Source organism: Lipophrys pholis (assembly GCF_963383615.2).
Source record: "Lipophrys pholis genome assembly, chromosome: 18".
NCBI lineage: Eukaryota > Metazoa > Chordata > Actinopteri > Blenniiformes > Blenniidae > Lipophrys > Lipophrys pholis.
This window is the reverse complement of record NC_137646.1, coordinates 11,541,789-11,557,082: the sequence shown is the minus strand read 5'-3', so window position 1 is coordinate 11,557,082 and position 15,294 is coordinate 11,541,789. Positions and strand designations below refer to the sequence as shown.

At 45.5% G+C, this 15,294-nt stretch overlaps 1 protein-coding gene across 1 annotated transcript in view; it reads right to left on the bottom strand.

The window, feature by feature from the left end:
• Positions 1–277: 277 nt before the first annotated feature.
• Positions 278–15,294, bottom strand: part of LOC308123640 (mitogen-activated protein kinase kinase kinase 11) — a 54,229-nt gene continuing 39,212 nt past the window's right edge. The window contains exons 6-10 of the mRNA XM_080486218.1: positions 13,631–13,747; positions 10,171–10,342; positions 9,982–10,094; positions 9,172–9,792; positions 278–3,527 (exon numbers count right to left, since the gene is read on the bottom strand). Of these exons, the coding sequence (XP_080342344.1) occupies positions 2,923–3,527; positions 9,172–9,792; positions 9,982–10,094; positions 10,171–10,342; positions 13,631–13,747 (1,628 nt within the window). The 3' untranslated portion in view covers positions 278–2,922. The remainder of the gene's footprint in view (positions 3,528–9,171; positions 9,793–9,981; positions 10,095–10,170; positions 10,343–13,630; positions 13,748–15,294) is intronic.

The window sequence follows — 15,294 nt, the reverse complement described above, 5'->3', positions numbered from 1 at the left end:
TATTTGAGAGACTAGAACAAGCACGGGGTGTTGAACATGTGTTTATCTCTGGTGCACATTTTGTTGTGTATCACAAGGTAAATAGTATGTGGACTATACGTTTTCTGGACACTGCAAGTCTGGATGGTATTAAAGAAACAAGGTGATCAATTGGTACATTAACAATCAATGTAGCATCTCAGTGGTTGTATGGAGGTAAAAAATAAATACTGTCCTTTTAAACTATTGAATCGATTCAGGACAGATTAGCTCTTTTTTTTTCTTTATATTTGGGAATGCAATATTTTAAATCCATCCAGGCGTTTTGGCTGAACTAAGAGAAAACAGCCTTAAATCGTCTTTATTTTATTATTTTTTTACCACAGTGTCAAAGAATAAAACCTTTACAAGCTCTGTTCTAGTCAACTCGGATGCCTGTAAGATGACGAACGGGCACAATATTGTAGGAAACCTGCCCCTATAAAACAAACTGACTCCGATTTTCTTGGTTCTGTCGACTCCGAGCGAAACTGCCCTCAAGAAAGCGTTCGGTGGCAGAAGGGCAGGATGAAGTGTGAAAAAGAAACAAGGTAAGGTTTTGGGGAAAAAAAAAAAAAAAAAAAAGCTTGAATCAGCCGATACGAGGAGGAAGCAATTCTACACCTTGCCCGGGGTGGGCAGGGCATTTTCGCAAAAGTCGGGGGCAAATTAATTAACCAAATATCTGAGCACTCCGTTAATGCTCCCTGCTCTTATCGCAAGGCTAATTATCGCTATCAGCTCCCTCCATTCGTCAGTAGGATTATTAGCCTAATCGCAAAGAGACAAGGTTTTCACTCTTGGTCGGAACAAAGACGCTGTTGTCTTTCAATGACATGGTGTCGGCGAGGGAGTCAATTTCTGTTTGTACTCGATGACATCGGACCTGGGCTCCGGCTAAAAGTGGGCGTCTATCAGCTGCTAGCATGCGCTGAGATTAATACTCGACAGGCTTGTTCTGTGAGAAAGTATTCTCTGCTGCAGGAGGATTCTTGCTGTACATTCCCCAGGATAATTTGATTAAAACCCTTGAGAAAGTGCCAGATGAAGGCTGTAGCGTAGTCTGTCAGCGATGGCAGTAAACAACCCGACCGCCCAGTTATCCACAGGAACCTAACCCGGCCTTTCTAACAAAGGTGAAATCATTCTTTTCCCCACCATGAATCAGAGCTGCAATAATAGTTTTTTTAAAACTTGACAAACCAGTAAATCACTGTAAATTACCTGTGAACTTCCGAACTGTTCAACCCATTGGGGAAAAGGATGAACGATCCTGTTTGTGTCATAATAATGGAGATTAGCGTAGCTTAGCATAAAAAAGTCTGTCAAATAGGTAAATGATCATGTTAACTTTCACCAAAAATTGTAAATATTCACCCACAAGAAACTTCTTGAAGCTGGAAACACTGTAGCCTGGTTTTAGCGTCACTAATATTCCTGCTGTATTCACGCAACTTAGACAAAGTCAAGAGGTCCTTCTGGTGGGTCAGAGCCTCCGTAGTCAAGACTGTCTCCTTAAGTTGAGCTTAGTGTCCAAATAATTCAAAGCAGCAATATTGCACTGATGAATCAACTTCAGAGACGTTTGACTGACTCAGTTTTATGCTAAGCTACGCTAAGAAACCGCCTGCTTTTCCTATAAAAAAATTAAATAAAATTCAATCCATCCTGATCGATTACGAGCTCAGGAGACTATAACGTGATTGATGAAAGTCTGGGAACGTTTGGCTGGGCGATTAAAAGAAGTGTACTTTTTTATTTGAGATCCGAGAAGTGACCAGGCTCAGAGGCTCCGGAACAAACCACGCAGGTATTCTATGTGTTGTCGACTTTGGTTGAACCTTCCCACAGCATCACACAGACGGTTGATGAGATTTCAAGACTTAATGATAACAGATGAGTGATTGTTCTGATGAAACACGATCCAAGCTTCCCGGTTTCAGTATGGAGGTAAAAAAAACAAAAAAACAACCTACTTACAGACTTTGTCCCTGTCCCTGCCCCTCGCCCTGTCACAGTGGCATTCTTTGGCATACGAAAAGGGGATGCAGAGCCCCCCCGCCCCCCCCCCCCATTTAGTTTCCTGTCGCCTGCCAGCCCCATGAATCCGTCCAATCCCTGGCATTTCCCGGGGAATGTGACAGGAATTTTATCTGCCTCCGAGTGGAATGCCTGGGTCATGCTTTTGTCTCCACCAGCGGCCTAGAATATCCACTCTGAGTGCTTTTCTCCCATAATGCAACAGGCATAAGAATTTTTTTTTTGTTTAAAAAGTGAGCTTTCCTTGAACAATGAGTCTAGACACACACGTTTTCTGACACAGCAATGTTAAGCCGATTGTAGACGGGTTCGGAGCTTCTTCTTTAACCCATTCAAGGAAGCTCGAGGAGATATATATTAAAAAAGCACTTCACGAAATAAGGCACTCCGATTTCCCAATGTGCTGAACGCTTTCAGTCTGCGGAGAGGTAGAGGCAGATGAAGCTGTGCAAGTGGCTTTATCCACCTCTGCATTGTCACGATGCTTCAAAGGGAGGGAACCAGATGAAAGCGGGCGATACGAGCCGCCCGATGGAATCTTGAGATGGGGTTTGTGATCTGTGTTCAGCCCCTTCAAAGGGACAGGCAAACAGAGACAGAGGAAGAATGAGATGTGGGGAAACCATTCAATGGCTTTCTGATTTCTGAAGCAGCGGGCTGGCACAGAAGCCCGACCTGCAATGATTGGTGCTCCCCTTGAGGAAACCCCCCCCCCCCCCCCCGCCCACCTCCTCCGCGGTGGGGTAAGTAACAAGGGAATAGAGAATCCGAATCGTTGTTTTGATGTGGGACTTGGTGAAGCAGCCCTGGATTGTGTTGCTGTGATTGAACAGGCAGTTTGCATGATCTTTCTTATTTTTTCTTTTAGAAGCGGTCGTCTCTGAGTTGCGTCGGGGACTTGAAGGGTTTGAGTCCCAGTATCCTGCGGGGGTGGACCCTCTCTTTGGTGCCGTCCGAGGGTCTGCCGCAGGTCGCCCAGTCCAGGTCGACGAGGGGGGAGTCCGCCGGGTTGATCGGCGCTATCCGGAACGAAGGCAGCGTGGGGGAGCCGTTGGCGGAGCACGGGGCGGAGCGGGAGGTGGGGAAGGGCGCCGAGAAGGGAGCGGAGAATGGGTCGAAGGGCGAGGCTACGTCCAAGCCGCCGGAGGGGTCGGCCTTGAGAGCGAAAGGGTCGCAGTCGGGGGAGGGGAACGGGTCGCAGTTGGTGAAGGGGTTAGTGGGCGAGGGGTGGTGGCTCAAGAGGTTGCTGTCCGAGCGGTTCGGGCTGCGGCCCCCAGCTAAACTCCTGCCGCCGGCCGAGATGAAGCTCCAGGGGTCGATGCGGGGGCGGATGGGGGACGGGCGGGGCCGGGGGATGACGCTGACCTCCAGTCGGCGGGTTTTGGGGCTGTAGAGAGCAGGATTAGCGTAGGGCAGGGAGGGCTTGTCGTCTGAGTCCTGCGTGTCCTGGCACAAGGGAAGGTCCAACACTGGAAAAAAGAGAAACCGTTAAAGACAGATATAGAATGTACCTCCTCAAGTCAAGACAACACGGTTAAAGTCACACTAGCAGAAGATTAAGATCCTTAGTCTAAATCTGAATGATTTTTCATTGTAAGACAGACCTATTTATCTTATAACAGAAGTCTGTCTGTCTGTCTGTCTGTCTGTCTGTCTGTCTGTCTGTCTGTCTGTCACCTGAACTATAACATTATTAGAGGAAGTAAATGAAAAGAGGGCCTTCTTTAAAAAATCCCTGAAAACATGAAGAATGTTATTCTCACCAAGAACCCGCTCAATAACTTAAAACAGCAGAAACAGAGGTGCAGTATGGGCAGAGAGCTACACAGTCAACATATTAAACATCTTCATCATCTTCCCTTGCTTGAGGAGGGTTTAATTGTTAATCTGCAAATTACTCTCAATCCTCCGCAGTGCTGCCCTGCTGCTCTTTCGTGCACCTCTCTCCAATCTGAAGCTCGCGCTCGCTTAATATTCAGCTAAACACAGAAACCTGCCAGATGAGTCGGAGATGAAAGACGTGTGGAAGTATTGTTGCAAAATGGAACAATTACAAGCAGAAAATGTCGACACAATTAGTCTAAATTAAGTGGAACACAGCGGCGAGAAACTCGTTGACAGAGCGGCAACAGCAGCAAACGGCAAAGTGTAAATTAGCGCTGACAAGAACATTAAACTCAAAATAAATCAGCCTGAATGAACATTTGCGACTCGCAAATGTGATGTGTCTGCCAAATGGCATTATTTACATCAACTGCAACTCTCCAAGGCCACTGAGCTGTTCGGCTGACAAGGAAGAGCAATCAGAAGTCACATGAGAGCAGCAGCAACGACGACAACAACAAAAAAGTGCACAAATCTTCCAGAATTCTCTTTCAAGCTCACCGCCGGCAACCTTGTCGTAGTATGTCTGCATCCGAGTCATTACAGTCAATAAACCCGATAAGATGTTGCTAAAAAACTGGCTTCTTAATTACCTTTGTGCTTTGGTGATGTCATGAGCAGCGTGCAGTTTATAACGAAGGCGCGTCGGCACGCTGGTGGAGAAATCCCGGGCTCAGCGAGTCAATGGGAACGGAGTGTGAAATGCTACCACGGGGCAGTCTTAAAGCTCACCGACTCGCTCTAAAAAGAAACCTCACGCCTCCGCCATTACGCTTGCGAACAGTTGCCAGAGCATCGGGGAGGGGGAAACATGCGAATGGACTGTAAAATCACTCTGAAACACAAAAAAACCTGCCACGTTTTGCTGATTTCGTGGAAATGAATGCTAATCCTTTCCTGAATGCCATGCTTTGCTTTGTTTTTTTTTTATTTTAACCATGTGTCATGTATGTGTCCCCTGGCGCATGCCAGCTCCAGCCTGAGACGCACCACTGAGCTCCAGGCGAGCTCCCAAAGCTGCCCGAGGAAAGCGGCCAGAAAGACGACGGGCAAAAATAGAGCGCTCGCAATCCTCCGCCGGCGCTGCATTCTGCTTGTGTGCCCTTGGCTTGATGTTCTGCATTCATATTTTACTGAGCAATATAATGAAAACTTAGTTTTCAACAAGGCCTCTGGTTGGCGGTATAATCCTGCGACACGATCACATGCCCGCATCCATGCCTGTTAACATGAGAACCAGCAGAACAGGCCGCCTCAGTATCTCACTTGTGTATTAAATGTGTCTAAAGTTGATGTTGGTAAAAAACATAATTTCCGAACCTGGATATAAGCAGCACCCGCAAAAAAAATCTCTGTTGATAAAGTATTTAATCTGTTATTTGCTGTTTGTGATTCTGAGGAAGAAGATTTCTCAGCCACAGACTCCAGCAGGGCGGCTTTACGTGATGCACCTGAACGCATCACTCACGGCTGCCAGCTGCTGGAGTTCTGGACCACAGAAAGCAGCACAAGAAGTCACGAAGAGCAGAAATACCACTTTCAGGGCAAGTTTTGGAGAAGTAGAGGCGCTCAAAACAGCATTTATCTACATGCGGAAGTAGAATCTGGAAACCTGTGAAAATCCATAAATTAGCCGCGTCATTTTACAAGCCACAGGGTTCAAAGCGTGTGAAAAAAGTAGCGTGTTATAGTCTGGAATTATGGTAGTAGAAAGCTCTAAAGCCCCCCCACAAAAGGAACCAGAAGGAAGAAAAAACTAGTTCCTTCTTAGTATGCCGGGCCACACGGTGGCGCTGTTGCTTGTTTTTGTAATGAAACCACGCATACATGTGGCCAGAGAACAGTACGTTATAAACGTCATCATTCGAGCAGCCCTGTCGTGGAAACGGATCCCCCAAATGCAATTAAAGCTTTGCGGTTCCACTCGTTTTTGTTGTCGTGTAAACACGGCCTTGGTATCCAACATGCGGAAGAAATTCTTCTCCACTCATACAGATGATGGTGTAGTAAATAGCAGCAGGTGACCCAAGACAAGGGGGCCACAACAACACTGCTGTGTTGGCGAAAACTGTCCAGAGTCTCGCTGCATCGGGCCTATATGAGCTCAACTATGCTGCTTCATGTTGGGTATTCATCTTTAACTCAGCAATAAAAAGAAAACTGTGAGGAAGTGTGAGGGGAAGACGGAGGGAGGAAATTGGAAACAAAAAAAACTAAACACAAGCCTGGATTCTAGTTCTGCTAAGAAAGTATTAGCAGGGAAGTGTGGAGGGCCAGCTGTTACCTGAGATATGCAAATAGCAGAAGAAAGAGCTTTGATGTAAATGGAAAAGAAAAAAAAAGAAAGAGAGAAAAGCCCGAGCAGCATTTGAAGCCTCCCTTGTACCGGGAAGATCTCACTAAAAAAAGGCACGGTGCTAATTTGGCGAGGACTGCGACGGGAACATTGTCATGCTGAGGAGGCGCATTATTCCAGGTAGAAGCTGGATCCTCGCTCCTGTGCAGGGGAGGGAGGGACTCCGGGAGCTGGAGCGGCGCTCTTGAGGAAACGCAGATGAATCTTGCAGCTAAATTAAAAAAGCAAATCACCGACCTGATCTGCGGAAGAGGCTGTACTTTAAAGGAGCTCTCTGGTGACTTCCGATTGCTCTTTAATTAAGTAGGAAGAAGCGTGTGAGGTAAATTAAAAGAGAGCGGTCAGAACTCAGCCCGCAGAGGTGGCCGTGATGCCACTTTCTTTACCCTGCGTCGAACCAAGTTTTCCACATTTCTTCTAAACAGTGAGCAAACATTGAGACCGTAATAACGACGACACCTCTGCTTCACATTAACACATCGACACATTAAAACCTCAGATGCTTTCAATGATCAACTGAATGACGCTTCTTTTACTGATAAACCATATGAAGCCATGTTTCATCACAGTGCAGATAAAACAAGCAACAACAGACAGTGAGAACCTGTTTAGTTTAAAGGCTCATTTCTATTTGACATTAAGCCTTCCATCAATACTCTCGCCCTTCTTCTGGAAGCTTATGAAGCAGTACCACCAGTAACCATGTGGGGGCAGCATTATTACTGACTTCAACTGACATATTGAGGAATGTTGGAGCCCAATATGTTATAACAACCCGAATTGTTATAAAATATAAACACAATAAAACCTGAAATGTGATAACTGGTCGATAATGTAACAAGTGCTGAGCTCAAAATGTAATTTCAAACATTTAATAAAACCTCAAATGTAGTAACTGGTCAATAATGTAACAAGATGCCAGGCCTTCTTTGCCTCCAAACCACTGTTCAATTTAATTATCAAGTCAATGAATTCTGTGGCGTTGTGGCATAGAACATAAAATTATATCATTTGAATAATAGTATGATGCAACACCACATGACTGGGAAACTTCTCAGGATAGATCAGATTATTATATTCAATATGATGAAGACGAGGATGGAGACCTGCTCCATATGAGAAATGCCCTGAGATTCCAGATGATTCAGCTCTACATTAATGAAACTGAACTGAACTTTGTAAAAAGGGGAGATTTATGCTGAGAAACTTAGATCATTTTTAAAAAGTGATTTAGTGTGAGAAGCAGTGCCAGTGGGGATGAGGGGATTGAACCCGTCACTATGGAAGGAACAGCTGAGCTGTTGGAACAGTGTGTGAACAATCAAGCATTACTTCCAACATATGAGACGTTTCTCAACAATTCATTAAAAACAGACTCAGGAGCCGTTTGACCAGAAGAAACTTGAGGCATTCGTGCTCATGAGCACTGAGGAAGGAATCCTTGTCATAAACAAAGAGGCAGAGACCAGTGCACAGCTCAGGGTTAATTAATGTTTCAGGGTCAGTCATGTTTCTTTGTAAAACAGATGATAGTGTTATAAGAAAGTTCATTTTTTAATTCTATATTAAGAATCTAATATTTTATGTTTTTGTTTCATTTTTATAGTTTGGATATCTGTTAACACTTATTTGAACTATAGATTCTGAAAATATATGTTAAAAAAACAGAAGATGTATAATGTTGGTGCACCTGTGTTGAACTAAATTATGAATTATTTTGAAGCAACCCTTACTTGCAATGAATTGGAAATACTTTCGAAAAATACACTGAATTGCAAGGCTTTACAGAACAGCGCCATGGAATTCTCATGTGAGATTATAACGACATGATTTTAATAGGTGGAGATTTAAAGTGGGCCGATCTGAGGTACGAAACTCCAGGACTGAAAATGAGTCTCATTCCAGCCCTGCTAGATAATGAACTTTATAATATGACATTATGAGGCAGGCTATTCTTCTATTACATCTTAAAGTAAGTCAATGATTTACGGATTGGACTTGAGCTGCTTCAATTTGAATAACACTGAAAGAATAACTTCTAAAAGTTTGGACAATTTGTTTCTACATATATCTAAATACAATTTATGGTATTTATGTGGGATTGCTGCTGCACAAGTCATTTATAGTCTCCTGTTCTCTATAACCTGTAATCTATTTCTCCAGTCATTGGTACAAAATAATATATAAACATATTAAGATCACCTTATCAACCAGTTCTTACATTTTGCGTTTCATTACATTATATTTGATAATAATTCGGGTCGTTGTTACATATCGGGCTGTAACAAGGCCCAAAGTGAAACAAGCTCATCCTGAGCCCAGTTTGAAAGTTTAAGTCGAAGTTGCCGGATGAGGGAGTTCAGAGTGACAGCGAGACGTTCAGCTTCGCTCGCAGGACGTCACCGTGCGTCTCGTCACGCCTGACGAGGGGCGACGCTTGATCGAGCAAACACCTCTCTGAAAAACGTCACCGAAAAAAACAAAACTAAAGCTTCCATACATATGCACTGACATCTGCTTTCAATGCCAACGATGCCATCTTACCTCTATTTTTTGTTATGGTGGAAAGATTGATGAACCCGTTTCCAACAGCGAAAACAGTTTGAACGGCTCAAAATGACATTTCGCCAAAATAAATTGCGTAAACCACGAGAAACAGCGAAAAACTAGCATCGTTGAGTTTTTAGATTTAATAAATGCAACATGAACCAGTGAACTATACATCTATAAGCTATGTTCTCTTCAGTCTGAAGGCAACTAATGTGTTTTCGGCTCTACGTTTATTTTATTTGGAGGAAAAATTGGCAAAAATGTCTCATTTGGTCAAAAAGCTTGTTGACCTCTGGAATAAAGGCTTGAGTAATTGTACTGACCGAGCTGAGACGCGTGCAGGCCTTGACTGGACCTCCGTCTCCGATCGGCTCGGTGCTCCCAGGACTCGCAGCTCAGCTCCCCGTTGGAGGAAGTGGAACTGGTGGTCCAATCTCCCGGGTTATTCCTGTTGTGCCTTAGCAAGGTCCGGGGGCTCTTTGGACTCTGCGGCGTCTGCGGCGTCCGGGGGCCGCTCCTCTCGCGGGGGTTCGGCGGCGGTGGCGTCAGGGGCAGGGGCTTCAGTTCTTGGTACTGCAGCGCTAATTCCAAGAGCGGCTTGCGCAGCGGCTCCGAAGTGGAGAAGGTGATGAGATCGTCCACGACCGGGGGGTCCGACGCCAGGGGCTTGGGGAGGGAGATCTCGAGTTCGGAGGAGGTGCGATCCTCCAGGGTAGGGGGGTTAGTCCGAGGGGGAACCCTGGGGGGAATGTCCAGGCAGCGGCCCAGTCCCACAGAGGCCAGGAGGGAGCCGCCACCGAGCAGGGCCCGGTGGGTGTTTTTAATCAGACCACTGAGAGAGCCCCTCTCAGGCCTGGGGGAGCCTGCTGGGGAGGAGCCGCCCTCCTCACTGCCCGAGTCTCCCTGAGGTAGGGGAAGCCGCAGGCTGTCCTTCACTGCGGAGCCTGCAGAGACGGAGAAAAGTTTTCAGAAGACAGAAGAAGAAAGAGACAGAAGAGGAACACTCAGCGTATTTATTATTCATTCAGGCTTCTATTTATAATTCACACTCGTGCCAATGTGAATTATGAGGGCGGCTAATGGAGGACATGTGGCGGACGGCGGTCGGGCCGCTGACGGAGGGCGTCGGATACCGTTCTGAGCAGGGGGAGGGGTGGGCGTGGAGGGCCGGTACTCCTCAAAGTCATCCTTGGACTCTCCATTCTCATTACTGTCAGATCCCAGCAGCTTGGCTCTCATGGACAAACTGAAAGCAGAGAGAATTTCATCTAAGGCCCGGCGATGAATTAGGAAGTTCCACGTAACAGAAAGCAGCACCGTACCTGCTCTCCTGGGGACTGAGGCGCAGGACTTTCGGGCTTTTGGGACTTTTCGGGCTCTGAGGCCTCCAGTGGGGACTCAACCTCAGGTCTCCGTTTGCCTGCTTGAGAGGAGGGGCCTCCAGGGGCCAGACCGGGCTCAGACCGAACGTCCTGCTGTTGTCGCTGGGGCTGACTGCAGACAAAAAGTCAGAGAAACGGAAGAACAAATGAATACAACCGGGAAAGTAATTGCTATGAATCTCGCAACAAACGAAAAAAGTGACCTTTAAATGACTCTTCACATCTACAACATATAAACCTCAAACTTCTACCCATTACCAGTCCTGATTAACTCCAGCATGGACCACGCGGACGCTGTAATACAGGCGTTAACTGGTTCGTGGGGCAGAAAGTGTGAGTGGAAGCAGCAGTGACCTGGAGGAAGATGAAGGGGGGAAATGCAGAGTTCTAATAATAAAACGTTGGGATTGCACCTGCCAGGCCCTGGCGGCATTTCTCAAACAGCCACCGTCTGTCGGAGCGTGTGAACAGAGTGGAAAACCTTCAGTTCTCATGCAGCACGTCACAAGCCCCAACAAACAAATCACACCCTCACAGATTCCTCTCAGTGTCGCACACCGTATGCTAATGAACACACACAAACAGATACAATCACATTATTTCAATTCGCCAATGTCAGGTGAAATGGGAGGGAATTGGCTCAAGATTCGGAGGATTTCGGTCTGAACCGCGGCGACTGGAAGCATCTGAAGGGCCTGCAAGACGACCAACAGCCACATGAGATTCAGCTTTTCAGTCGTTTGTCTGACGTTCGTGAAAGCAGGACTGGCTTTGTTCAAAATGTCACTCGTTCGTCAAACTGCCCAGGAATATTAAAGAAATGTAAAAATCGAGCCACATCCGGAGCGTCACGTGAGCATTTTACTCCCTACAGGCAGAAATCGTCTTTTGAAAAGTGCAAAACTCTTCAAAACTGTGCCCACTTCTTAACTTCTAGGATCTCTTCCATAAACTTCCTTCTTTGGACTTCCTCGTTGCTTTAAATGTTGTGAATTTTCTCTGCTGAGAGGTTCAGTCGTCAATCGGGACGAGTTTCTTCACATTATCTTTAAAGTTCAATACTTTTACAATAAGAATACCAGTTTTTTTTACAGGACGAGTACTAACCTTTAGCAACTTGCCGATACCGAGTTCAGATTAGGGCTGCAGCGATTCTTCGAGGTATTCGAGTACCTCAATGACTAAAAAAAGAGCGAGGAATTTCCTCTGCCTTGAAGCTTCGTTTCATTAAATTTAAAGTTTCACCTTTCGCAGACTTTTGTTGTTAAAGTGATCAGTCTTATTTTGTAACTGGGCTTCAATTAAGCAAAAGTATGTTTTATCAGATTACTCAATGGAATATTCAATAAAATACTCGATTAACAAAATCTTGAATGGCCCTAGTGCAAATGAAAGTATTCATCAAATGCTGTTAAGCCTCATTTCTACTCCACAGACCAGCGATACGTGAACTGATACTGTTATCGGTGCGTCCCGGCTTCACGACCACGGTGCAGGAAACTCAAAGTTCAGTTCTGAAGTCCAACGACCTTGCAAGTCAGATTGGCACCATTGCTTTCTCACTGTAGGCAACTTTAACAACGTCCCCACCGTCTCCCCCCCGCCCCCCCCTGCAAACACTCCCGACACCAAAACGTTTGGATGGAATGGTCGACTCACGAGCTGGAATTGAGAGGGCAGCAAATTATTAGCTTTCCTCGCGGTAAAGGTATTTCAGGTTGATTTGAAATCACTCGGACGCATTTTTTTTCAAGCCTTTGCAACCTCGCAGGACTCCACAAACTCTTTAGAGCTCTTTAGATCTCAACGTGATGAAAGAAGTGGGAACGATCCAAGATGTCATGACTTTTAACCGGGAAAAACGACGGAAAATATGAAATGTTGGAACCCAAGAAAAAAAAAAAAAGTTAACAACTTCCATGGAGTGCACCTACTGATACTGTATGAATTTAGATTCCTCTACCTGAGGTACTGCAGCTGGGGCGAGGAATGGGAAATCATAGAGAAGCAAATCTAATCCTGCCCCCACAGATAGAAATTAAGAGAAGGATGGCGCCAGTATCCAGAAGCTGGCAGCACATGTGACGCAGGCAGCCCCGCTGTGAAGCTAAAAACGCGAACTATTACAATCCCTAAAAATACGGGCCGCTTTAATTTTCTTGTTATCTAATTCCGTTTTAATACGGCACAATGGAATCCAGCTCCGTGGACTAATGCAAATCAATTTGGCAGTTCTCTAGACAAATAAGTTTAGGAGGCACCCGGCAATAAATCAGCGCTCGCTACCGAGAGGGCAAGCATAAATATCCACTAAACACATTTTAATGACAGGCACACTCACGGCTTAGTGACTGCCATTAAGGAGAGTCATTAGGAAGCAAAGAAAACCAGACCGCTGTTTAATGAATAAATGAAGCTGGCAGATGTTTTTGGATTTACTAACCACTTCTGCAGACAAATGTTTCACTGTGACTCCGGCTTTCATGTCAACTCCCAGTAGTAATTGTTTGGTGAAGAAGAAGAGGAGAAAAAATTGATTTAATTGCCTGTTTGCTGCATCACAAATTTCCTTTTGGTTTTTTTTTTTTTTTTTGTTGGGATGCTCCCATGGTCCTGCTGGCTCGGGTGGGGGTGTGTGGGGGGGGGCAGATCTCAGGGCGTTCGTCTCAGGAGGCCGACAGTAAATCTGCGCTGCCACCCTCTTTCCAAGCGGAGCGTCGAATTCCTGCCTGTGTATTTTTAATTCAGCAAACCGCACTGTAGCCGTCACATGCATATAAACTCTGTGGCCTCCCCCCCCCCCGGCTTTGGGAAGCACAGCTGAATGGCTCCCCCAGCTGGAGCGAAGGGGGAACTGCGAGTGCCGCGGAAGGGGGAAGCGAGGGGAAGGCGGAGGAGGAGGGGGGAGCAAAAAAAAAAAAAAAGCTGAAGAGATGTGCTGAGCCGCTGAGAGGAAGTCAGATAATATTTGGACTGGAAAAGACTATTGAAAAGGGAAAAGGGTGTGCGCGTGTATGTGTGAGCGAGAGAAAAGAGAGAGAGAGAGAGAGAGAGAGAGAGAGAGAGAGAGAGAGAGAGAGAGAGAGAGAGAGAGAGAGAGAGAGAGAGAGAGAGAGAGAGAGAGAGAGAGAGAGAGAGAGAGAGAGAGAGAGAGAGAGAGAGAGAGAGAGAGAGCGAGAGAGAGAGAGAGAGAGAGAGAGAGCAGGGGCCCACGGGGAAACAGGGGAAGACAAAAAGACGTGGGTGGTTGAGAGCACATGAAAGAGGAGGATTTGGAAAGCGAGAGATGCGATGTTGCAACACAGCCTGTGTGTGAAGGCAAAAAAGAAAAGAAAAGAAAGATGGAGCAGAGATGCTGCGTCGTTTCTGGAAATTAGAGCAGAAAAAAAAAAAAACTCACGCTGGATCGCGCGGAACCGCGGGCCGAATGACGGCGACGAGCCCGATCCCAGGTCCGGGGAGTTCCTCCTCTTCTCCAGGCCCGGCGACGCCTGCACCGTGATCTTATGGATGAAATCTGCAGCAGAGACACACAAACATGTCAGGAAGTCAAGGGGAGTTGTCGTGTTGAAGCTTCTTTGCACCATCAGTTCTCACGTCGAGGTAATTTGGTCAAATACTAGACACTACTACTAATACTACCACACAGATACAGAGGGAGGACCCTCTCATTGGGTTTTCGGGGTCCGGTTACACGACAACGGTGCCCGGAGTCACCAAAAACATTTTGGAAAATAATCAGACTCCATCTCCATGAAAACGGGTGAAAACGTAACGCTGCTACCGCGCATATGCGCCGTGGTAACAATCCCAACTTAATAGCATATTGTTCTCTGTGGACTTGTGTGTGGCTTCATTACAAAAACAAACAATAGCACCCGCTAGAGGCCCGACATGAAAACTACATTGTTTTTCGGAATTTCTGACGTGCTTTTCAAAACTTTTCCACGTAAATGCAAAACTTTTTTTTGAAACAATGCTTTTTTCAAATGAAACGTTGCAGAAACGGGGATTCGGTTTCTATGGAACGCGGCAGATTTTTCCTGCTGAGAGCAAAACCCAGCAGCTGCCAGGAGCAACTCTTAAAACATCAAATCACTCACTTCTGATAATCCAACACGGCAAAAAGCCGCCTCAAATGAACTCTTTCACTCCTCCTAATTTAGTCCTTTTCTTCCTTTCTTTACCTAATTTTCCTCTTCTGTGGAATTAATGACATGAGCTGCTGGAGTGATAAATCAGACTTTATTTGCTCCTTCACTCCGCTGCAGCTGTGCCACATTGAATCAGGAGATTTCAAGGAAACCGTCTGCAAGGGGCTGGAAAAGATCACACAGCACTTAATAAGACTATTCACCGTGCAAGCTGTGATGTCTTTTAAGTAAAAACATGACAAAATGACAAAGAAATAAATGTGAGTAAAGATAAAACCGCGAGCTTTTAGCACCTCTGGTTATGCAATACCATGCTGTACCACAAGATGGTGCAGTGAGGTGGAATGTGAAACAAGTACTCCATGTATTTCTGCGGGTAATCCTACAGCTGCATTCATAAAAAGGATAAAATATCACGGATCACAGATTGGAGATTTTGTGTGTTAGCTACACGAACATTGTACAGTTAATTGTGATATCTTTAAAGTCATATTTGTGATGAATATTTTTTTCTTTTTTAAATCGATTAACGCCGACAGTAAAAACTACAACCACAAATATGAAACAACCAAGAGGTACGTCAAGGAGTAACTCTTAAATCAGGCTAAATCCTTAAAATACCTGCAACAGATAAAAGTGTTTTTTGGATTTCTCATAAAATAACATTAATTACTTTTTCCCCTTCCATTGTCGGTGTGTGTGTTCAAACACCTCAGAGACTCACATTTACTTCAAATGTGGAATATTCGGGGCATCTGATTGGCCAGATATGTAAACAAGCAGAGCATGAATACACAGTACATGGAAACACGATCATTGGAATTAATTTCCAGAGGTCCAAGGTCCAAATCTCAACTGCTCCACCAGAATCAATCACAACCTTCCACCTGACGGCCTTCAGAGCCTCTTT